At 37.0% G+C, this 26333-nt stretch overlaps 1 protein-coding gene and 1 long non-coding RNA gene across 7 annotated transcripts in view; one reads left to right on the plus strand and one right to left on the minus strand.

Annotated features, from left to right (window-relative positions):
• The window catches only part of LOC140663204 (uncharacterized), a 68635-nt gene extending 50462 nt beyond the window's left edge, over positions 1-18173 (plus strand). The window contains exons 3-5 of one of the 3 annotated variants that reach the window (XR_012046239.1): positions 5626-12546; positions 13978-14111; positions 15053-18173. This is a non-coding gene — a long non-coding RNA (uncharacterized lncRNA). The remainder of the gene's footprint in view (positions 1-5625; positions 12547-13977; positions 14112-15052) is intronic. The other 2 variants (XR_012046238.1, XR_012046240.1) reach the window with 2 other exon arrangements.
• Positions 18174-22694: 4521 nt separating this feature from the next.
• On the minus strand, positions 22695-25846 carry Atf-2 (Activating transcription factor-2). Of its 4 annotated transcripts, none has more exons than XM_072886551.1 (7): positions 25533-25846; positions 25318-25411; positions 25102-25244; positions 24639-24964; positions 24059-24272; positions 23651-23987; positions 22695-23449 (listed from the first exon to the last, which is right to left on the minus strand). In XM_072886551.1, the coding sequence occupies exons 1-7, from the start codon at positions 25581-25583 to the stop codon at positions 23040-23042; spliced, it is 1575 nt and encodes a 524-aa protein (XP_072742652.1). In that variant the 5' UTR covers positions 25584-25846; the 3' UTR covers positions 22695-23039. The 4 variants fall into 4 exon arrangements, with proteins under 4 accessions (XP_072742652.1, XP_072742653.1, XP_072742654.1 ...); XM_072886552.1 differs by having other exon boundaries at positions 23651-23963; positions 24639-24976; XM_072886553.1 differs by having other exon boundaries at positions 22695-23401; positions 24639-24976.
• Between the last annotated feature and the right edge of the window lie 487 nt (positions 25847-26333).

The raw sequence follows: 26333 nt of genomic DNA on the forward strand, positions 1-26333 counted from the left end.
ACGCACGCACTACAAAATTGCGTATATATTTCCTCTATATTATCATTTTAAATCTTTCAATTAGCAACGCCTAACAAAATTAACAAATTTACATATTTTATATATATGTTAAGATTTATATATATATATTATTATATATATGTGATAAAAATGATATATATTAATAAAAATTTGAATATATATAAAAAATAAATGCTACATTAATTATTATTGCGGACAAAATGTAAGAATAATGAGAAAAATTTAAATATTCCATAAATATTAATATTTCGTAAATATTTCACGACTCGTATGATTTGGCCGGTATAAATCACTCAAGGTCTTCAGCATCACTAGCCAGGGCCCTATCACTATAATGACATGTTGCCTGCGCCTTTCACACTGGCATGACCGTTCATTTAGAAACCAATGGAAAGATTGGGCGCAATTGTCTCGTCCTGTATCGGGCCGCATATGATGCTATTGACCCTATGTGACTTTAATTCTCGTCTTGTGTCGAGATCGATTCATCGTGGACGCGAGTAAAATCGTTTTAAACGAAATTTGAAGTGTTGTCTTTCAAGCAAATTAGAAAACTGAGCGATTAAGATCCAAACACGGATGTTAGTGCGTCGATTTCACAGAAATAATTTTTTTTTTGCGAAATTGATAAGTACACATATTTTACTTGGTGTATTTACCAAGATTTAAATTCTCATTTTTTAGATAAACCCTTCTTTACCTCCCTGTTGTTGTCATTTATCTTGCCTTAAATATCAGATCCTAATTTTTTTTTAATTTAAGAAAAAATATTAGAAAAATATTATGTTTTTACGGCTTCTTTTTGTATGTCGATTTTTGCGAGTCTTTTTAAACTCGTCCAGAAACCATTTTCACGGTTCTTCAATGTAGATCAGTTTTTATTAAATGTACATTTTAGAAATTTTTTTACGTTGAAAATCAGTTCAATCGATCTAAAATTAACTACTGGCATTAAACTCTTCCTCAATTAATTGCAGGGAATGTCATATTCTCGCATCTGACCACAAAAATGGAAATTATTCAACTGGTATTAAAATTGGCGTTCTCTATTACGGTCATTTAAACCGGTATATTTATTTGTCACCGTAAATGGCGTGTTAGCGATTCCATTAGCGAAATTGTGACATTGGATTTTCCTGACCGGAAATGGGATTGAATTTTCAGTAGGGACAAATCAACTCGAAATTCACGAAGAAGGAAGGATTTAATCGGAAAAAAGACAATGTTGTCTCTTGTATTATTACAGTCGGAGAAGTAACATTCGGATATAATGAAAAGATAGCACGGTAGTTTGTCGGAATAAAAATTTCACGGTGTGGTAAAATATCCCGTCCAATTTAAAGGTCGAAAAATTACGACTATATATTTCACACCGGCTTTAATTTACAACTGACACGCTTTTTTCACATACCGGTCCTTTTAATATTAATATCATGGATTTTCCACTATCTTCAACATTATCACGTTCCCCGGGGGCATCGTTTTTTTCCAATGCAAATTGACGTTTTCGGAAAATAAGATGACGTCGCGAAACTTGTTCCGAGAATATCGCGGCGCGCGTGAAAATATCGATAATACATCGGCGAAAAACAACGAAAACAAAAATAAAGTGCAACTGACTTTTTCACCTCCGAGCTATCGCCGTCATTTTCCAAGGGGCACGATTTCTCGTTCGCAACTTCTCGCGCGTCACGATATTCGCGAAACGTCGCAAATTAGACGCGAAGCATAGTTGCGAAAAAATTACCATACAAATGGCGTCGACTACCCATCGAAACTCGGGTGACAGGCGTATCCATCGTCGCGCGACATTGTCATCGCGCGCAAGTTTTGGTCCACTTTGATCGCCCCCGGAAGAGCGTTACTTTCTAGGGGCTGGAAAAGGGGGAAGGAGAAGAGGCTAGCGAATATGTGGCGTTTACAAGTCGTCTTCGTTCGAATGTTCCGAGCGTTCCTCGAATACATATTGCCTGCTGGCGGTAGCAGCGCAATTAACATCACTCGGGTCTCGAGCCCTCCGTCCGATTCGTGGCGAAGGGGGTGAAGACGACGGGGAAGCTCGGGAGAGAGAGTAATAGTTTTCCCAGTCAGTCGTTTCTACTCTCCCACTTCCACCCCGTCCCTCCCTTTTGCCTTCATCCTCTCTCTGAATGTGCCCCGTTTTTGATGGTCGTCCTACTCCAGCTCGGAGTATATCTATCTCTGTCTACCTTGGCAGCGTCGATCTGCGAATATTTCAGAGCCGAAAGCGAAAGGGTTAAAATGAGCAATTCCTGCCCCCCCTTCCCCCTCGAAAATTAAGGCAATAATAAATTAATTGTCTCCTGAGAATTAAGTAGTCATTTTTCCGTCTTATTGTTGACGAATCTCGCAACGAATGTGTCGGAACGTTGACATAGAATGAGAAATGATTTAATATCTAAAATGATATGACTAAAAATACAATTTTATATACATATATACATGTATGTATGTATGTATTTATTGTTGAAATAATTTCGAAACATCCGAATAGCATTTTTTTTTTTTTTTTTTTTTTTGTGTGCATCTTTCGAGTTGTATTTTCTTGCAATTTTTTTTCTTTCAAGGCATTGTTCTTTCATGATTTGCCTACTTTTACCACCATCCCTTTTGACACCCATAAACTTGCACCGTCGTCGCGTATTTGTCTCGTCGCTATTTTCTTTTTTCTTCAGTCTGTCTTCTTGTCTGCTTTCCGAGTAATATCTTCTCGTTTATTCTCTCCCGAGTCCTATCTCCTTTTTCTCTCTGTCCTTTCTGTTCCTTCGCTTTCTTTGCATCCCTCAGATCGTAACTTCTCTTTCGTTTTCCCTAGGTTTCTTTTTCTTTCTGTCTCTCTCTCTCTCTCTCTCTCTCTCTCTCTCTCTCTCTCTCTCTGTCTCTCGGTCCACCCTATGTATCGTAGCTCTTCATTCACCCCTCGGCCGGTCTTCCTCTCGCCTGCACTTTCGCTTCAACCTTCCATCCGCCTGCTCTCTTTCCTCTCCAATAGTCGTCATGGTAACCGCTTCCGTCCCTGTCTACATTTCCGTCTTCGTCTGTCTCGGCCACTCCATCTTCATGTCCATCCATTCCGAAAACATTGACTTTACCGTAGCGGTTGTCGCATGATCGGTGATCCAAGGACGGGGCGAAGAATCTGCGCGATAGCGGAAGTGCTTTCGTTCGACTATTACGGTCAAGGAAAAATTTTCTACGAAGCGATGGGAAATGCCAAATATAAAAATACCATTCATCACTAACGATACATCTGCAGCGCAAATTTACATTTATATTACACAAGACATGAAAAAGTAATGAAGATGTAATCGAGATTGCGGAAGGCTCGAAATTGCCTCTTTCTCTCTTCCTCTCTCTTTCTCTCTCTCTCTCTCTCTCTCTCTCTCTCTCTCTCTCTCTCTCTCTCTCTCTCTCTCTCTCCTTCTTCCGCCTTTCACGTAAAATATTTAGAAAAAGAAAAAAAATGTTAATTATGGTATGATTTTAATTTATCGTACGCCATGTTAATAAAAGTTATCTTAAGGAATTAATTTAAATCGGGTATTTAAAATATTACTCTAATTGGATTTATTTTTACTTCTTTTCTTTCGGAAGCAAATGGAAGCCGGGGTTTCTATTTTAAGACGCGTTGTATAGTTGCAACGGAACTAAAATAATAATCATCAGCTATTCGGAAAGAGAAAAAGACAATGTAGAGTAATTTTGTATGCGCGGAAAATGAGAGACGCTGTGTGCGCGCGAGACGATAACGGTAAGAGATCCTCGATAGAACTTTGATCCTTATCGTGCAACTTTGATGTAGACAATCGCGCTTTGAAATGCCTCGTTAGCCGTCCCGTACATCGATGTCGGGGAGTCGAGGTACTCGTCGCGGCGGTTTGCCGGGATCTTTCTCGCGTAATACTCGAGTAAGCTATATGTCGTAAAGCGGTTGCAGTAGATATCTTAAAGTTAAATTTCCCAACAAGCTTGTAGCGCAGGAGCATTTAACGACCATTTATTCCGCGTACATTCACACATACACACACGCCCAACTGTTTGTATCCTATTGTCGTGCGCATGACATTATCATATTCATAAAAATATCGATAATCGTCCGCAAAAAATATCCGTCTTCGCAAAAATTCCTACGATATTTAATACACAGGATAGAGTACTGTAAGTTACAAGATTTAAATAATTATTGAGGAAAATGTGTGTGTACCGATCGCGCGACTTTACCAAGGAATTCTTTGCCGCGCTCAATTATTCTCAAAGCGATGTAAGGCGATTTTTCATCGTAACCTGACTTTTCTTAGTTCCTCATTATGATTCCGTAACGCAAACCGCCGTTCTCACTTTGTCACTGTCTAATAAAGCTTTTTGCTTTCTTGGCAGATTCACGGCGGCGCCGTGGTCTTAAGTAAACTTGACCCGGACCGTCAGTTAATGGATTCGGGAACACTCCCGGGTCCATTCAAGTATGCAAAACGACGAGCGAGGACGAGGTGGGAAGTAGGAGTAAACAGAACTATTCCGACGATAGCGAAACCGCCGCGCCGGTCGACTTTAAACGATCAGATACACTTTGGTTAATAAGATTATTTCACGCTCGTAGGGCCAACCGTGTTTGCTTCTTTCGCAAATGAACTCCTGGGCGAAGTCAGTTCTTGTCGATCGGACATTTTTGCACTTCCACGTAGTTCGCTTTTGAGAAAGGATTGTCCGTCTACAAACTCGAGGCACTCCCAATACACTTTTTTAGTTTGTAACGATCGAGATACATGTAGCTGTACATTAACAACGCCATTAAACGTTAGATTATTAAAGCAACAGATTGTAATACTGATAATGAACGGAAGTCGCTCGAGGAAGTGAAAAAAGAAACGAATGAATTATCGATACTCCCCTTCGATTATCACCGACATATTCATGCACCCTTTTCTCGAATACGTATCTCGATTACCGAGCGGAAGCACATAAATCATGTATTAAAGTAAACTTTGCCGCTGCAATCAAGTCGTTCGTCGATGATTGCTAGTTGTTTGTCAATTTTAATTAAGTCTTAGTTCTTACGTAAGTGACTTTGCCTTTTCCTTGCGCGCGCAAGACCGGTATTATGTATTATTCTTAACTACCACGCCAGTGAAACATTAACTACAGTCAGTTAATTCTTTCCGCGATGAGGCAAAGCACTTCTTTCAGTGTTGCACACCACTATTACTATTATTACTTCCCTGCAATACTACTTATGCCGCTGCACTTGTAACGTACGATATCGTTAATTGGTATTTTCTACGAGAGGATACAGCTTGTGCATCGCAATAAACAGCATGAATAAAAATGATGTGTAACGGCTTTACGTTTTAGTTTTCGATCCAAGGCATTTTATGTAAACTCAGATCTTTCATATCGAACGATCTTGAATATTTCTAATTTAGATATTATGATAAAGCAATTTTTAAAAAATTATAATAACGAATGTGAAAGCGTTCGATTATAAAATAAAAATTTATTTGTAAATAACTTTCTTGGAAATTTGACTTTCTATTATATTTCAGTAATAATGATTTTTTTCTAACTTTCCGTTTTTTTTTCTTTCAGAAATGTTTTGTGAAAATTAAAGATTCAAAAAATCCAAAGAAAAAATGAGAAGGAATACAATTATCAAGATGGAAATTGCGGTTTTATATACAGGTATGTGAATAATTTGCTTGTAAGAATTTATTATAATAAAGTTAAATTCTTTATAAAAAAAATATAAAACACGCGACAATTCGAGTTACGTGCTACTTTATATATTTGTGTCTATGCAAATCGAAATTTTCCGGTCAACGGGATTCTAATGTTCACACGATGCTTCACGATGTCTCGTGGCTAATTTGCATACCCAGACCGGACGCGCTCGATCCTCGATCAAGCAACGCGAGCTAATATCCGGGCGGTAAGTCGGTGCATTAATTGCATTAATTCCCGAAAGTAGCCGACGCGACCTGACTGTTTCGATCGATGACGGTTGCATATATCGGCAATAACATGCCAAGGGGTGAGAGGGGGAAAGAGGGAAGGGTCATCGTGTCGACGCGATGAACAAAGATAGGGTCAATCCGACGTGGGAGTAGGAACGTCTGGTCGTAGTGGCGTATTTACATTTGTAATCGCATCGTGTCGTATCGTTTAATCCGCTCGTGCGACTTGCGAGAGTCCGATCGAGCCGAGTGCCAATGGCAGTACATCGTCGAATGAAGCAGATGCGAACGAAATGTAAACCCGGTCCGCGCGTCCATTCGAAGATCTATTTTTATCAACCCTAAACTTAAGAGCGCAGCGACACAGAAAACAACCAGTCTTTATTTTAAATTTCTTTTTAAACGCGCGTTAATGTTTGCTTTTATTTATAGATTTTATTGATACTAAATACTAATTTAGATTCATTTTTAATAATTCAATTTATGTATAATCTTAATTGAAACATTTTTAAATACATTTGCATCAAGTTTTATATTAATAATTTAAGATTAAATTTTTATTTCATTTCATTTCTTTTTCAGTTACATATTTAGCGGGATATTTTACGTCATTTCTTATTTTGTATTATTTTATATAGAGGAATTCTCTAACATATGCATATGCATATTGCACGCTTACGTTACAATTTATAATATATATATATATATGTACGATACGAAGAAACATTGTATCATGATATATCTTTGCTCGTTATATTTTCTTAAAAACGTAAAAAAATAAATAAACAAGATGAATCCATGCGATGAAACGAATAAAAAGGTAGTACTTTAAAGCGAACCAATTAAAATTGCGTCTCGTCGTGCAATATCAAGTTTTACCAACGTGCACAAGTAGAACGGATATAAATATTTATTTGACGTAATTAAATTTCGCTACACAGAGAGAAAGAATTGCACACGGATGAAACAATGCCATCACTATGCATCTCGCATGTAACATATTATAATTCTGTAAAAAAGAATTTAGCGTTACCAATTAACTGACAGCTATTATTCATATTTAATCTCGTGTTATCGAACGCCGCCTCTCTTGTTTTCGTTTTTTCCATCCGCAAAATATTTTCACGACATGCAACACTGCTCCGTGAACGGAAAGTCGATAGCTTTTACGACAAAAAAAAACGACCCGAACGAATGTAATATAATTGAGATTTCGACAGTTCGACGTTTTAACGCGTTTTATAATTTGTTAGTAACGGTCCGCGCGCACAAAGAAAGGCAAGGAATTTGCTTCTCTCGCACGATAAACGCCCATTTTGAAACTTTTGAAACAACGTACGACCGCACGAAGTTGAAGTATGCACACAGAAAATATTTCATAACTAAAGCTGACGAAATATCGTCAGGCAAATAAATGTGACAAGATATATATGTAAATATACAATATATATAATTAGTATAATATATATATATATATATATATATAAATTAATAACACATTTTTATCTAACTAAAATGAAAAAAAAAATATATTATGAGAAAGATATAAAAATATGATTATGTGTGGTTTTTTAGAGAAAAACTTTATTAAAATGATTATTCATACATATACTATATTTAAATTAAATATTAAAGAACTTCCAATTTCCAACAGTGATATTTTAGAAAATGTATTAATGTAGCTTTTATATGTGCATAAATTTGCACAATACGTATTTGACTTGATTTATTCGTTTCCGGCTGCTTTACAGAGATAATTGGTCATGAAAAGTTTACGATTACGACTTTATATTTCTTTCTTCGTAGAATTCTTTTCATAACTGGCGATTATTAAAAAATATCTAGCTGAAGGATTAAGAAGATAAATATTAAGAATGCGCGGGAAGGCAAGCTCGTCGTTTCCCATGCACTTATAAAACACTTCCGACCGGAATTATAATTTCAAATAGATTTTCCAAGACGGAGAAAGAGATCTAGAATGAGCGCATCTCTTAAAAAAAAAAAAAAAAAAAAAAAAGTAGAAATCGTTACTCCACATCAAGGATTTTTTTACCTCGTGCGTCCACAGGAAAAAGAATAACGCGACATAATATCGCATTCGAATACAATAGACGGCTTTATTAGCATTTTGTACCTTCGCCGGACCCCAATCACCTTTGACCCTTTCGACCAGAAACGGCTTCTACGCGAATACGCGATGCTTCACAAAGTGTCGCCTCTCGTGTCTTCCCTCGAAACTTTCGCACCTGGTTTGAATCGTTCCGCCTTCTTTTCTTCTCTGTTCGGCGAGGAGCTAAGTTGACGAACATCTTGAAAAAGCTTAACTCAGTCAGACATTTGTACGCAGACTGTTACAGCACGTACATTTCTTCTCTTAAGCCAATTTGGATGAAAATTTGCTCTGTGAAAAATATCGAAAAATATCATTACGTCGCGTAACAACTTTCTGTAATTCTTCTAAATTATGTATTATATATATATATATATATATATAAAACTGAAACCTTTTAAATGAAAAATTTCTTTAAAAAAAGTTTACTTACATTTAATAAAAAGTCGAATATCTCAGACTCGAAGTTTTTCAAGATTGAAATATCTCGACTGTTATATTTCCAGAAAACATCCTTGTGCTCAATCTTCCTTTCAATTACCTTTTATAACTAACGTTCGCGTATGTGTGCGGGATTTCAATCAAAACATAAATTAACCGAACAACCGGAAAAGCAACAAAAACAGGCGCAGGTAAGATTTATTCCATATGGGGCCGCGTAAAAGCGGGTATCTAACAAAAAAGTATTTGGCTCGAAGGTAAGTAGAAAAAAAGAAAGACCGAGAGAGAGAGAAAGAACCTAGCCTTGGCGGAGCTCTTTCACTCTCGCCAAGAATACGGGAAAAAGAAACTTCCTCGAAGGCAACGTATGTATGCGTCGTGTTGAGTGAGAAAAAAGAGAATCCTTCTGGCCTTCCTTTTTTTTTCTGGCAAGAGAGAAAACGAGAAACGAGCGGGAACATATCCTGTGAAGGAGCGCGTTGGTGAACGCACCTAAGTGAATCCGAAAGGAGAAAGCCCGTTCGCGACGACATCCTTCTCTTTTTTTCTTTCCCCGGCGATGGAAGAACGGCTAGAAAAAGCGTCCTGGAACCGGTCCAGGTAAAGGAATGTATGTACGCGCGCTTTCGTAAATCGGCAAATGGTGAACACCTGGTCGTCCATCCCCGCGTACTCCCCGCTCTGACGCACACCACGCTGAGATTTAATGGAATTGAAGATTACTGCGGCAAAAGAGTTCTTGCCATTGTTGCGAGCGACGTTGTTAGCCGTTTTCGACGTATTACCGCACCTTTATGAGTTTTTCGCTCATTTTAAGCTCGCGATACGATCGTTATCTCCTTCCTGCGTTTTAATACTCGCCATTGTTTTTAAACTCCAAACCTAGTAAAATATCACCGGTCACCGAGGGTTTAATAAGAGTTCAATTAGGGATAATTGTGACACCGTAATATTACTTTTCGACGATGAGATTCTTGTTATAAAATTAATAACCGTATAAAATTCAATTATTCGTTCAATATAATTGGTATAATTAAAAATTATATTTATTTATCATTCGAAAATATTGCTGATACAGATTAAAATGTTGCGTCAAACAACATTTCGCATGAGTTATTAATTCTTTCGTTTACATCAATTTATGCAATATATGTTACGTAAAAATTTAATAAAATTTTAATACAGATCGCGTTAGAGAGATTTAAACAAGCTATTTCGTGGTAGCGATGGAAATAACTGCGCGATATTCCATGTAAATGGCCAAGATTCGCCCTTCCCAATTTGTACCTTGCGGAGCCAATAGAACGATAAAGGACCATCAAGAGAGCGCGCTCTAGCACTCTTCCGGATAAATCGATTCCTCTTACTATCTATCCATCCAATGGTAGCTCCCGGAGGTCGTCGTCGTCGTCGTCGTTGTCGGTTGCCTTTTCTCTCGCTCTTGCACCGAGACAAATTAATGCTCCGACCATTCTCCTTTTATCTATCTACCTGTCTACGTTGACAACGACGTGTACCACGTTGAAACCACTTGCTCTTCTCCGATACCGAGGTCTCTGGTAATTAACATAATTCACGATGAGAAAAAAACGAAACGACGCTCCCGTGATGTCAAGAAGCGGCGCGAATTGCGAGAAATCGCGGTGAGGCGGAAATGAAATGCGGATGCGAGAGTGGAAGCTCTGATGAAAGGACTCTCCAAGATTCATCTGTGGATTCTGAGAGTCGCACACGTTTTTGAGAGAATACCCCGATATTTTTCATCTTCTTTATCTTTGAGGCGAAAAAAATGATACTCATTAACATTTTCAAGCTAATGCAATTCTACGTAGGTGAATACGTAAGAATAAAGTGATAGTGAATAATGATATTGATATAAGAGTACTAAAGGTTAGACAACTTAAAAAAAAATTTTTAATTGAAAGAAAAAATAGTATGACGTAAATATCCATATAAAGGCAATATTCCGTTTAGTGCATGCGAGCCTTATCTAATAGCCATTTTTAGCCGCGCGATAAGTAACACTTTATTCATCTCGATAAGTATATACGTGAATTAGATCGAGATAAAGAGCTGGGTGCCGTCGCAGATACGCTCGATAATAATTTGTTCAGTGAATTTCGTCGATGAAATCCGATACGTTTAATATATCGGTCTGCGAAATTTTTCCAATAAATTTCATCGATAAAATCTTTAGAGAATTCACAAAGAAACGATGAATCATTGAGATTAATTTAATAAATAAATTGAGTATCAATGGAACTTAGATAATTAAATGATATCGATATAAAAATGTGAAATACATGGTAGTCGAACGTGTAAAAGTACGATCTCGAAATTGAACCAGATAAAAGAAACGTCGAAGAGGAGTGGAGGAGCATTAAAGTGAGGGGCTGGGCTCATAAATGCGATGTCCCGATAACGAGACAATAATGTGCGGTGGCCCATGCCAATAATTTCAATTTACCGGGTTGCAAAGGTTTAACTAAGAGTCCTTGAGAAGGACGTTACACCCTCATCGACGATACATTTGCACCTGTGCGGACTATGCAACGTGTATCTAGGTGAGCTGCAAGAGTATCAATTTAACACCGCGGTAATTATTCGCGCGCGTCTCATAACTAAATTACGTTTATAAATGAACGTTCAACTTTCTTAATTTTTTTTAGAAAATATTACGGATATATTATATTTTAAGGGAAAAGATGACAATATAAAAAAAAAAATCTTGTCCAAGCTCTTTTTAATTTTAATCAACTTTCTATCATCTATTTACAAAATATTTTTATAAACGTGTTTGTTTTATTATTAATATATAGCATATAATATACAGTATTAATATTTTCGATATATTTTATATTGATTATTTTAATTATAGCTAGTTAAATTTGTTAAAAATTTTTAATTACAACTTATTATGAATTAATCATTAACACGCACATTAGCAAGATAATGTAATCAATGAATAAAAGATATAATTCTCTGATTTCTTTTTATAGCGTCCTAATTTCTATCATCGACTATCTTTTTTTAGTTTTGCTTTCTTTTTTTCTCTTTCGTCATAGTCTCGTTCTTAGGCCCAGGAGAGACTCATTAAGGAATTCCGCGTCGACTTGGGAAATCGCTATTATTCTCCGCGAGTTCTTGCGGCAATCAGTGCGTGGCAACATCGTCGCAGGTATCGCGGGACCAAATCTGCGCATTATTTACCGCAAAATTCGAATCCGTTGAGACCACCAAGGATATTGAGTTGACGGCCAGAAAGATCGGAGATTGTATTTGTTCGTCAACGGTGAATTTTTGTCGATTTTTACTTAGCACAGAAATATATAATAAATCAATTTATCGATTTTTTTATGTTTTAGTATAAATTATCACTCATGTGTGAAGTCATCCTTGATTGAATCATCTGGCAAACTGTGTCCGATATCGTTCATTGGAACGTGATTAATCCTATTTGCATTTAATTAGCGTTACAAACGAGAATCACTGATCTAATTCTGATGTACTTTTGCTTTCAACAAATTCATGAAAATTTATTTATAATATCAATAATCGATACACTATTTGGCTTTCGGGATGTAGGTAAATTTAACTACTTTCCTGGATTAATTTAAAGCTGATGATTTAAGGCTTAAAATATTTCATATTTCTGTTTTCCGACAAACTTACTGTGTACAAATTTTTGTTGTCATTTTTTTGTCAAAGTTTACATTAGCATTAAATAAGGGAAATTGAAATACACGTCAATTTACAAACATCGACCGATGCTTGAAGCCGAACAATAGACACGTTTACTCGGTATTCTTAAAAGTCAACGAAACTGCCAGCAGTGCCAGCAAGCGCTCAGTTTCGCTCCGAGCGTCAGAGAGATGACATCGCGTGTTAAAATCGGAAATAAAGTAGAGTGTTCGAATAGTGCGCATTAAAGTTTAATCTGGATACAAAGTTTGCATACTTGTGTATTCATCTCTTGCCGAGAGCATGTCGCTCAATATAAAGCAGGTACTATTGTATTCTTTCTTAAATGAATCATATTAATCATACATTGAAATCGAAATAACACAAAGACGCAGGTATTATATAATATACATATATACATAATTGAGTTACTTGATTATATAAAGGTCGTAATAAAATAACTTTAAATAAGAATTTTCGTTGATATTGAATCGAGATAACGCTCTTGCACGACATGCTATTTCCATAAAGATCCGTTAACGCGCGAAAGAAAGAACCTATCAAACAAAAACATAGATAGAGTCCCCTAAGTGCAGCTTCAGGAATTTTTATAAAAAGCATAGATAGTGTCATGTGCAAGCATGACGTACAAGATTTTCTCCTTAAAAAGCGTGAATAAGAAAAGATGATATGGTTGCTTACAATTTTTTTACTTTTAGCTCTCGAGTCAAAACAAATCTCTCCATTGCTTGCATTTTTAACAGTCAAACTGTAATCACAGAAATTTAAAATTAGAACAAAATGGAGAATAAATTTCTGTCTGAAATTTACGCTGTTTTCATGAGATTCATTGAAATTCATTGACTGTGGCTTTTGTGGAAAATTCTAACTTTATCGTGGAAACGAGAGAAAACTGCACCACATGTGAATTGAACTAATGCGCCGCATGTGAATCTGCCTCTTTAACCTTGACCCTCGTAACAATTGCAGACTCCCTTTATCGGAGGTGAATCATCCTCTCTCTGTCCCCGTTGTTCGCCATAAACGTGCTTTGTTCTCAGATTTGAGTGTTAGAAGTATGTGTTTGATCTTTCACATTACATATATATTCATTTGTGACAGAAATCACATGGTACAAAAAATCATACACTATATCCTTCGTCATAAAGTAATTAAATCAGTAATAATATATTATACACATTACTTAACCATATTAAATATATATAATTCTGTACATAAATATAAATAATTAAAAAAAAATTTAAATTATCATTTCAACATTTGAAATTATCCAGCTTATATAAATATATAGATCGACATATAAATATACACTGATGAGAGGTATATCAAAGGAAATAGCATGTATTCTCAAATCTAGAGAAATCCTTTCTTTTATTTTATTATATAGGCGGAAATAAATACGAAGTGAGAGTTTCATCGCGAAGGACATTTCGTTCCTCTCGCTGTAAATAAAGGAAGAGTGCTTGATACGCGTGTAGCATCAACCACCGTATCGGCATATGGGATTCTCGCGTTAACCTTGACCCTCGTATATACCGTTGTATGATGGTACCCACCACGCCCCAGTCGGTGAACCATCCCCATTACTTCCCCGTAAACGCTTTTATCTCGGCTTGCGCGAGCGACGAACGCGCGACTGCTCTACGCGCTCACGAGCGCTCATTCCTCTTTTTCCTACCCCCCCTTTCTCACACTCTCTCTCTCTCTCTCTCTCTCTCTTCTATGATTATATAGAACTCGCGAGTATCTCGCTGCTGGCTCGTATCGATCTCTTCGGCCGCTGAACATCCGTCGCCCGGTGCTCTCTTTCTTCATCCACCGAGATCACTCGTGCATCGAATATTCAATACGACATCGGATAATACGAGGTAATAAATTGAAGACTTGACGCGACGGAGAGTCTGCCGGTGCCATATTTTGACGTTATCATTTTTCGTCGAGGAGGGCCTTAGAAATCGCGAAGGATATTCTCTACGTTTTTTTCAACTTTTTCTGTCAATACACTTTTTGTTTTCGTAATATCTAAGAAATCAATGCGAAGAATGACGAGAAAGGCGAGAGAAGAGAGATAATATTAACTCTGATCTATATATTACGTTTTTCATTTATACATATTATATTTTTTGACACCCTCAAAATATTATCTAAAGATGACATTCTAATGTCTTCGACTTTAATCAACATATTCGTACGTGCACAAAAATGCAAATACACAACTGCCATAAATGACGAAGGTGACCGAAGTGAAGTTTTTCTTATTATGGATAGAGACCGTAATAAAACTATAATAAGCAAACGAAAGAATTCGCTTGAAAAATGCCTTTATGTATACAGCTCTAGGCTGTTATTTCCTTTAAAGGTAGCTGGGTCCTTTTCAGAGTAGCCGACCAACTGCGACATACCTGACTTAACAAAACTTTGTTCCGGTAAATTCTACTAGCTTGAGTCGCCTCGAAACAGTTACAGAGAACAGCTCGGAAACGTGATTAACGCTTTGCTATAACGGCAACAAGACAGACGCTCCCTTGTTTGTTCAAACTTAAACTCGTACGAAATTTGAATATAATTGGAAAAGCTAAATGGATGAAGAAAGCATCGTGACAAAAGTGCAATGATATTCAGCGAAAAGTCAGTCGATTATTTATTATAAATTTCCTCGTTTCAGAATTTTTTATAAAGCGTATTCTGAATATTCTCACTATTGTTCAACATCTGTAAATACTTTCTTTTCCGTGAAAGGAAACGATTGATTCTTCTGCCGTTTTAAGACAATAAGTAAAACAATGGTCAATGTAACTTTCTGATGCAGGACGAGCAGCATCGAGAGCCCGGAGGAAATCCTGGACTTTTCTTAAAATGCTGGAGAAACTCGCTGTATCGTGGAGGAGAACAAGACGGAGACAAGGGAAGAAAAGGAGAGAAAAAAAAGCGTTGCTACAGGCGTCAGGATAGGAAGGTACACGTATTCTTTTTAAGGCGGAACACTTTACTGCCGCTCGTTTCAGCGGCGGTAATGGAGGGAGCCCGACCACCCTCGAGGAATTAATTCGGGGCTAAAGCCGAGGCGAGACCATCCCCGCCGATATCGAGTCGCTCGCCCGGAAGTGTTAGTGTCTACTTACCACTCCTTCAGTTAGCTTTTTACTTTAGTTGACCGCATTAGCGCTCGGTCTCTCGTTTCGCGAAGACGCTGGGCGATTTCTAATTTAGCTACTAATTTAAGCATCGCGTTAATAGTCGACTCCCGGAGACAGACACAGATAGTGAAATTTCCACCTCTACATGATGAAAATTTCTCTATCTTCCTTCATTTTTTACTCTCATTATATATAAAATTAATATACAATATAATTGTATAAATTATATATAATAATGTTGCACTTTTCATATTATTATTACTGGAGATACAAGAGTAAAAAATATATATTACTAGATTGTTATAAGATGCGTATATTATATTAGATTGTATAATATTGTTAAATTGCAACATTATTTATACAATTATTTTGTATCATCTATTAATAATTATATCCGAAAAAATTTCTTTAGTGATGGTATCTTATTTTCAAAATAAATGCAAGAAGCGCGATATCTAGGTACTTAAAATAAATGTATGTAACCGTGATATTAGCCCATCGATTACCGAAACGCTCGCACATCCGTCATATCGCTTGGAAAAATCGCTGTCTTATGCTCTTTTGACAGGCGGTAGGACAGCTCGTATAACTCAAGCTTGTCATTGTGCTTGAATTTCACTCGCCGCAAACTGCGGGATGCCAGGCGGTAGTGTGCATACCTTGCGTCAGCCTCTCTTCGTCCTGTGTTTAAACCCGAAAGTCCCAGAGAGAACCTCCTTTCTTCGTATTTACCATGGTGTCCTGAAGATTCTTGGCGCGGTTGTGCCATCTCCCTCTCCGTTTGCTTCGTCGAAGCTTCTCCTATTCATCCCCCAAGAAGGTACGCACAAACGGAACCAACGTCGGCACGAGCGAGACAAAGCGACCGCAAACCGGCTAGAATAGCGCGAAGCGAGAATAAGGACCGGTGAAGGACAGAGAGCGAGAGACAGAGAGAGAAAGAGAGAGAGAGCGAGAGCGAGAGCGGTGACGCGACGAGATCCGTAATCCCCTCCAACGACGACGCGGAAACAGCCGAGGCTCGACGAGGCGGTTCGCTCAGTCGCGCGCGAGACGTGCACCGTGACGGGTCGCGTTCGTTCTGCCGGTCTTTCCGTTGCGCGTGGAAAATCTCGAGATGCGACGCAGCCGGCTGCCGTCGTCAATCGTGCGCGTGCGTTACATCAGCGTTGGTTCTCGCTCGATCTCTCAATACCAGGATGGCCTATGCTGCTAATATCGCCGTGATATATAAGCCTCTCGTCATGAGAGCGCAGAGGGAAGAGTGACGGCGATTATTTCGATGTATGGCCACGCTATTACCTCACAAAGACGTTGGCTGATCGGAGTTATTATTTCAGTGAGTAAGTTTTGCCGATCGATTATTATTATAATATAATCGGGAAGGATTTCGAAGGTGTTACGAGTATCCGGAAATCTCGTACTTTTCACAAAAGCTAAGAGGGTCCGATATCATGAATTGTGCAAGTAGCCGCAACTTAGTTCAATCCCGGAAATTATCTCTGCATCTTATCAGCGATTATCTGTAACATCTCTCCTATCTTTACCGGATATCTGAGTAATAGTAGTCACGTAGGGAGAGACTCGGGCTGATATTGAAAAATGAGTCGCGACTATTTACGGGTAACCTTGAGCTTCCGATTAGAGGAGAGACCGAGCATAGAGTTGTGCGGTGACAACTCTTTGTTACGCGACGCGTGCGGCATTTGATATGAGACTCGTGATACGAGAATACGTGCGAGTATCAATATTCAGTGGATCTTGTTTTGCGTGAGAGCTCATGTTTCTCCGCTCTCTTTATATTTTCCCTCACACAGACTCTTTATCGTAAGAAAATCAGTTAACAGTTATCGATTCCACTATAAAACGCGTTTGTATCTGTTTACTAGAAATTCTCTATAGAAAATCCACACACAGAGACATAGCAATTTTTTACCAAATGTGTACAAATACATTTATATATATTAAATCATCAATATAGATGAACAAACGAAAACATCTCGATATTTCATTATCCGCTAAAAAAATCGAACGCTCATTCTTGGTCGTAAAGTAAACGTTTCAAACTCTCGACCTAATAACTTTATTACTTTTAGTAGCCACGCGCGCGTGGCAGAGGTAAGGATGAGAGATCGTAAAAAAAGAAAAAAAAAAGGAGAAAAAAGTTGGATGCGCAAAAGTTACGTTGAGAAAGAATCTCATAGATGGTGAGAGGCTGATAAAACGTTTCATTCTTCGCGTCAAGATGATAACGAACGATTATTCGCGGGTCATCGCACGCGCGTGTCACGTCATCGGGATCGTTTACGGTGATTCGACGAACGAGCTCTCGACCCCGGAATTGTCGCGCGGCTACAATTTCCGCGAGCAGTCCTGCCTGTCTGTATCCTCCCTTCCCCTCTTCTCTTCCTTCGTTCCTCTCTCTTTCTCTCTGTGCGCCACGCTGTCTCTCCCTCGAAACGCCGGCCTCTGGACCTCTTTGGTACGTGAGTGCGTGCGTGCGTGCGTATGTGTAATTTCCGCGTTTTGTATCGCGCAGCCCCGGCGGAAAACCCACCGCTCTTGTATGTACGTATGTGCGCGTGTGTATTTTCGGCGGCGAACAGATCGATCGGCAAACCCGCCCCCCTGTGTTTCTCGCTGTTGTCGTTCAGTCGCGCGCGTCCATGTGACTAACTAGCGACGCCGATCCGACGTCAGCATCGCTGATCATTTCTCGGCCAGCGAATTTGTCCCGTACGGATCCACGCTCGTTTCGGTTCCGCTTTGTGTTTTTTTCACCTCCCCTGATACTGTGGATTTTTAGCTATTTTAGTTTGGGCGCAAAAAAGCGGGCCATAATTGAATAAATCTGCAAGCACGTGGAACGATGCACGTCGAACGAGACTAATCGCGTCCCTGACAAGCGTGTACCTTTTTTTCGTTATTGTTTTAATTTATACGCGAGACTCTTAATTAATTGGAAATATCAATTCGATGTACATTTTTCAAATTGTGATAAAAATGTCAGCAACAAAACGTTGTTGTGGGTTGGATATAAAAATGAAGGAAAACAAATGTGTGACTTTCTCTCTCTCTCTCTCTCTCTCTCTCTCAAGCTAACACAGGCCACATATTATCCCTCTGTCAGAAACATAAAATCGCACGGTTGGTTATCTACGTCATATTACCTCGCGAAAGTGTTTATTGCGCTGATACATCTTTCGAAGATTATAAACACGGACAGCCCAAGGCTTCGTTCTCCTTTTGATCGCTTCTTCCGCCAAGCGTATCTATTTCGATCTACGAAGTCCCTATCTATCATTCCTGTCTTACTTTTAAGCGATTACAATTTACTTCTGTTAATCTCCGTCTTTCTACGACGCAGATCAGAGACGACGAAAAATAGCAAAAGTTGTGTAAAAAAAAAACTGCAATATTGATTTAATTATTTCTGTCTTACGCGGTCAAGAGACTGAATTAAATACGAATCATCACTCTTCGTACATCTCCTCCCCGTCGTTCTGTTATAAACTATCGCGAATTCGTATACGTGAATTTACGATGTTGGAATTTTTGATGTCTAGAAAGTCAGGAAAAGAAGGAGGGGGGAGAAGGTAAACCGCTAGGGAATTTTGATGTTCCGTACTATAAGGCCGATGTATTACGTAACTTTTCCTCATCCTTATATGGCGTGAGGAGAATACGTTTCTTCGAATTTGGAAACGAACCTCATCGAGCTTGCCCCGTGTACATATGAGAGAATTACATGTAGGAGGAGGAGGAGGAAGAGGGGAGGGGTCTATTTTTTTATTGATAGTGCGACGATCAAACATGGACGTGCACGAGCGATGTAATGGGAAGGAAATATAGGGGATGGTGGAAAGGGGGGAGGGCCCGTCGAGAATTTCCGAATGCAGCAGCATACCGACGGGAAATCCGCCGTATTTATAACGGCCGCACGTGCCCCTTTTCCCCCTCTCTCTTTCTCGTTCTCTCCTTCGAGTGGCGGCGATGAATAACTGATGCCATATCCAATCAGTAAATGGAATCCGCGCGGCCGTGGCCGGAGAGAACTCCTGCTTCGCTAACAAGAATTTAAGACGCGAATTTCAGAGCAAATCTCGCCCCACGTACATACACGTATATATACTCAGATAACGCAAAATTGTATACGAGAGATACTAAGGTGATCTTGATACATCTCCCCGCGGTCGTTGATCTTCCGTTCGATCGCAGAATTGATCGACGGTTTAATTTATCTACCCCGGAATTAATGCGTCCCATTATTTTTGATCGAAACGCAACGATATGCGCGGTTGTCAAAGGTCAAGCAAATTTATTTTCTAGTTTTGTCGAGACTATTTCTGTCTGCCGTTATGGCGAGGAGGATACAGTTTGTCCGCTATGTGTATACTTAGCTATGTACAGTTAATTTGTTAGTCGACGAATTAGATCTTTAATATTTAACGCAAGCTGTGGCGCGTACATTTAATATGAATACATTCAAGCGGGTTTACCAACACAAGAAGAGGCATCCTCCATAGTTGAGAGATTAATGTATAACATGCGAGTAATATTAAACAAAGGTGCACTGACGTTGTGTTTTAATAATTTAAATTCAAATTCTTGAACATAGAATATCAACCTCCCTCCATCTTAAACTTTTTCTTGAAAATTGACAGTTTTATTTATTTATTTATTTATATTTTACTTTTATTTAATTAAATTAAATAGGAAAAATTCTTTAGCACACACAATTACCAAGAGACATTAAATGAATTTTAACAGATTTACTACAACATATATCGCGCAGCATAAAATTAACGATTATGATTTGAATAAGAATCAGTACTTTAATAAAACAACATGCTCGGTTGAAATCTAATTTATAGAGATTTTTAGTATTATAATTTTTATTGTTAGCACTATTAACTAACATATGTCAGTCTTAAGAAATTAAAATTGCGTAAAATCCGTACCAAAGTTTTCAACGCTTCATTATTGTACGTTTGCGACGAGAACGAGAGAGGTTCTCTTAGTCCAAGGTTGAGAGATCATGCGTGTTGTATAATAGTCACCGCGGTTCAACGAGATCTCAAAACAGAGCAGGGCCGTAGGATCGGGCACCTGCTCTCTCGATGCTATTTCCGTACACGCGGCGATTGAGCGGGTCGGCGAGAAGACGAATCGACGCCAAGAATTCTGCGAATAATCGAACGCAAGTCGGCATCCTTGCGAGATAGCTTTGAACTCGGTATGTTTAACCGATTAATCATTATCAGTTTTACGTAAGTTTCAGCGGGAACGGACAGGCCGAAGAACGAAATTAAGTACCAAAGCGAGGTATTTAGACGTTGCTTAAATTACCGTGTTTATTTTAATCTATAATCCATTAGATTTAAAAAATCTAAAAATATATATATTCATCCAAAAATACCCCTAGTTTTCTTTTTATAAAAAAACGTCTTTGTACTTGAAAGAACAATATGAATACTTGTAGAGAAATGCGCTGTGTGCGTGCTAAAGTATTAGTATTATATTACTCAGAACTGATAAGAATGCTATTTGACTTGGAATAAAAGTACAATAAAAAAGTGATAATGTTGTAAAAGAGAGAAGATATTTTTAGATTTCGAATTTTTACCTGGTTTGAAATGCATCTTTTCATTTAAACAGATCTTGAAAAAAAAATATCTTCTATTGTTAAATACGTGGCATTTATCTCTTGGTTACACTATCGTTACATAATTTAATGTTTTAAACTGAAATGACTATGTTACTATGTTGTAAATCACTTCCATAGCGTACTCTTGGAAAGAATATCTTGTATTTGTGGACCACAGACGTCATCATATCGGGTTTTCTCTCCGGCATCTCACGAGTAAGATTGACTCATCACCGAGGACGAAGGTTAAGGAAGCATTGGCGAAATCCGAAGAGAACAGGGGCAAGTACTGTGCGACTGGTTATCAGCGTCTGTTATCGACATAAGAAAGCGGTTGACAGAGTTTACCGAGTAACCGACAGCAGGCAGACCTCACAGGATGCTTTACACGGTCCGTTGTGTTCTCACTCGCCCGGTTCGCCAAAGGAGAACGGAAATCTTGTTTATTTGAGAGAAGGGGAAAAGGATGCGTTTGTCCTTTGTGACGTTTATCTCTGTTTGATTGTTTCAAACAACTCGTCGTGATCCTTGCTCTCCTGATGCGATGCCGAGATTATTGGTACACTGAAGATCACGCGCGGTGACACACACACACATACACACACACACACACACACACACACACACACACACACACACACACACACACAACACAACACATGTGTCCCGGCAATCGGGTCAAATATATTTAATCACGTTGGCAGATAGAGATATGTATACGAGAGACGAGACTTTACAAGGAAGAGAGCGATTATTCGTAGAAAGTAAATATGTAGAAAGTATTTTAGGACGATTTAATATTAATACATGACACGTTCCAGTTCCTATATGCGTTTCTAGATAAAAGAGATAATGAGCTACCATGTATTATTCCATCGCGCGTGTGCAGATGTGCATTAAAGTGTAAAAATAAATTCTAGATTTTTGTAAAATAGAGAAATAAGTGTAGTCATTTTCGATTTTATTATATATAACACATTGCCTGAAATAAATGTTAAAGTTATTTAACATTTATTTTCGCATACGTTATTAGGTATGGAATTTTTGATGAATAATATAATTAATTGTTTGAATTTGTGTTTTCAGATATAACTTACGCTTCTCACAAAATATACATCTCAAAGCGGATTTCTATATCCTTCGATGATCATTTCCCGTGTTTGAAGCAATGCGTGCCCAAAGCCCCTTATCATTCCCCTGTCCGGTGTAGAATTGTTAGACGACTGGACGGAGAACTGATAAGGGCCCGAGGGTTACCGAATCATCGTGGGACTGGATACATCGCATACTTCTCGTCCGCTAAATGCCAGAAGAACATGAAGAGAGCAGCATCGACGCGAACTAATATTTATTGTGACAATTGAACATTTAATATGTTATTAATTATTAATTTGTCACATTTTTAAATTTTTATATTGAGACGACAAACATTTATGAACAATTAAGAAAAGCAATATATAAAAAATATATTTTTCACAAACAGAATCAGATTTATATATGATTAATCGATACAAAAAAAGATTATTGATTTTATTATATTTGTTTTTTTTTTTTAATTATTAAAATAATTTTAAATCATATTTTTATAGGTAACATTACATATTGTGAAGGATTTATCAGGATGAGAATAAAATATCATAGTTTTCAATAAAAAAACTGTTTTATTGTAAATACAATAAATAATACAAATTTGAAAGCTCCCTTTATCTACAGATTCCTCTATGTACATGTATTAAGAATAAATCTATCATATCATCAGTCTATGCTTTACATTAAATGATTTGGATTATTTGTCAATTTATAAGTTTTAGAAGTAAAAAAAAAATGTTAAACGTATAAAACGTTAAAAGTATATTAATTTTTTTTATGAATATCTTTACTATCCGTGATAACTCGAGTCATAAAATCGATTCATTCGACTAGGATTAGATAAATTATATTTACTAGTTATTCGCTAATCAACTGCAAAGAGTTTCGTCAATTATAAACGCGTGAATGTTTTCGAGGATTAGTTACGTTCCCGTACTTTTAGATGCCGCGTGTTCCACCTCGTAATTTGGATTAATCTGAATGACCTGCCTAGTCTCGCACAATTTTCTTGGTTGATTTTGCACGATAAGTATTTGCTTCGTTTCTTCGGGTTTCTCCGGCAAAAACTGATTAACTCCCACAATCTTCAATGCCGGCAAACTTTTTATGATCGTTGCGTTTGGAAGTGCGAGATTTGCAGTGCCGCAATCCACTTTCGGGAAGATCACTGGATTCTTTGTGATTGACAGAGTCTGTTTCTTCGCTGGTATATTTGGGGTTTCCGTGTAGGAGACTGTTCGTTTCACGGGAATACTATTGGCCGATATTGGCACGGTCAACGCATCTGGATTATTAATTGATATTATTTTAGGTCCAAGAATTATCCCGTTTCCTAATTAAAATTAAGATTCATTGAAACACATTGTTATTTAAATCAATATTTAATTAAATTTTCTTACTATCTATACATATCATAAATAAGAGTAGAAATACTTTAAAAAGGAGCATGCAAAATTGTTCTAAATTATAAATGTGAAAAATTTTTAAAAACCGATGGTGTAAAATCAAATAATATATTAAACTAACAACTTACCTTTCTGCATCGCTTTTGTAATCGGACAATCTTTGTGCGCCAGTAAAAGAGTCTTCAGCTTCGCCACTTCCGAGCGTAGAGCCTTCACTTCCATTTGCAAGGCTGCATTTGTCTCATTCACGTTAGTAACTGTTCTCTGGAGGTCTTGAATCCACGCCTTCCTTTTAGCCCGCGCACGCATAGAACTGGCACGATTGCGTTCGAGAATATCTTTCTTTTTAAGCTGATCAACTGTCTTGACATTTTCTTTCGTCGATATAGCGGTTGCGTCCATTTTCGCACTTTCTTCTGTCGCTTTTTGATTTTGTGCGTTCTTAGATAAGGTTTGTTTCAGCTTCTGTAATACAACTTCTAAGAGATTCATCTTGAAATGCGAATTATATCGTGGTACAATCTGATGTAGGTTACCATTTTCGCCAAGGATAATCTGGAAATCATAGTTTTCTTGGATTCCGATTTCATTACGCATCGCAGAGCCGGTTCGGTTTTGATAACGACAGTTTGCTGTTTGGCGCTAACGTTGGTCACATTGGAAGACTCGGACACCGGTGTCGCAGACAATTGCATCAATTTACCATCCGCCGTTTTCAGTAGCAGTTGTACCTCCTCGCCATTGATGGACCTTCGCAAAAAAAAAAAAAAAAAAAAAAAAAAAAAATCTAGATTTGTTAGTAATGACTAATGCAATCATAATAATTTCAAATATTTTTAAATTGAAAAAAGAGAAGTATTACACAATTGACTCGTACAAAATATGTTACAAAAATTTGATTATTCTTATTTTCTCTCTTGTCATTTATTTAGAATTATAAAAATCAAATAAATTTTTGATCACAGAAAATTAAGGTTTAAGTACTATAAGATAGAAGAGAAAATATATATATCGAGTCAAAAATGAATTAAAATGCATGAAAATTTTATAAGAAAATATATATATCGAGTCAAAAATGAATTAAAATGCATGAAAATTTTATAAGAAAATTCTTACAAATGTGACAAAAGTTGTGTCGACGGAAGTTTAGGCGCTATGGGTGTATTTGTATCCGAGACAATGATGTTTGGTATAAGAGTATTATTTTTCACAGATGTAACGTTTGCATTTTTCGTCAATTCCTGCGTCTCGTTTGTACTTATTTTGATACATTCGTCCGACTTTATAGCATTACCCTCCTCTGTACTTTTATCGATAAGAGACACAGTTGTAGGGCAATCTTCAACATGATCTTCAGAAAGGATTTGACTACTCGCAGGCAAGACATCTGATATATAAGGAAAAATATGCGGAGTATGCAGTGTATCATCTGCAATTCCAGCCTGTAAAAAATTCTACATCATATATACATATCATATATATATTTCTGGTATCAATTTTTTTTTATAAAAAGGAGTGTTATTTTTATAAATTCTGTATGAATTATATTTGATTGATAAATGTGCATTTTTTGTCATACCTCTGGTACTGTAAGTGTGCCTGTGTTTCCAGTCTCAACAGCTCTTCGAAATGTCTCTTCAAATGGATTGACTTGCAGATCTTGAAATAAACCAACTTCCTCACAGTTTTTGAAGAACCTCGTCGGTGTTGGAGTTTGGTCTGCTATATTATAAATTAATCTGTCAATACATTTATCTTTGATAATAATATGCGTAAATCATGTCAAATGTCTTACCAACAAACCCAGCGCTTTTGGTATTATTGCCAAGATTAAGCATCATATCATGCTTCTTTTTGTGAACTATTAATTGATCCTCATTTGTAAAACTCTGTAAATGAAAAATAAAAAAAATACAATCCTCTGCTATTTCTTATAGTTGTATAGTTAAGCGTTTCAATAATCTCAAATAAATGACATTTTTTTTCAGCGCAACAGATTTGCGCACTTACCATATTGCATCCTGATGAGGAACAAGCAAAAAGTTTCTCTGTATCAGTCATTACGGATATATGTTGATAAATTTTATATATTCTGGATTTTTTTTTTGGTTGTAACACAACATTTATGAAATACAAAAGTAATATTTCCAGTTAAAATACGAATGTAATCAATAAGTGTTGTTTACGGATATCTTATCATAACTTTGTTCAAAATAAAACCATCATCGAAGAAATTTAATTCTTTAACTTCGAAATAACTAATAGAATCACTTTTGCAGGTACACAAGATTTAATCATTCACTATCAGCTGTAGCCATATTGGCACACTATTTGACACTGGCTGTTGGCTGTATTGACAGATGCGTGCTGCCATCTAAAGAAGAAATGGGAAAAAATATATGACTTGTCGGTATTATCATGTGAAAAAAAAATGAGTGTTCCAATATTTTGTTATTTTACAACTTTCCATTTTACCTCTTCTCTTTTTCTACTTAATTTATTTTTTTATTTCATCTATTTAATTTATTTATATATATTTTTATATTCGTTATTTTTTAAAGGCAAGGTATTAAGATTTTATCGATATATCTAATATATCTCCATAAAATTATTTATTAAATATGTGTTAGATAAAATCTTTAAATATTTCGCCTTTAAAAAATAACAAATATAAAAATTTATATAAATAAATTAAATAGATGAAATAAAAAAATAGATTAAATAGAAAAAGATATAAAACGGAAAGTTATAAAATGGAAAAATATTACAACGCTTATATATATATATTAGAATATTTATAAAAATAGAACA

This window comes from Anoplolepis gracilipes, chromosome 2 (genome assembly GCF_047496725.1).
Source record: "Anoplolepis gracilipes chromosome 2, ASM4749672v1, whole genome shotgun sequence".
NCBI lineage: Eukaryota > Metazoa > Arthropoda > Insecta > Hymenoptera > Formicidae > Anoplolepis > Anoplolepis gracilipes.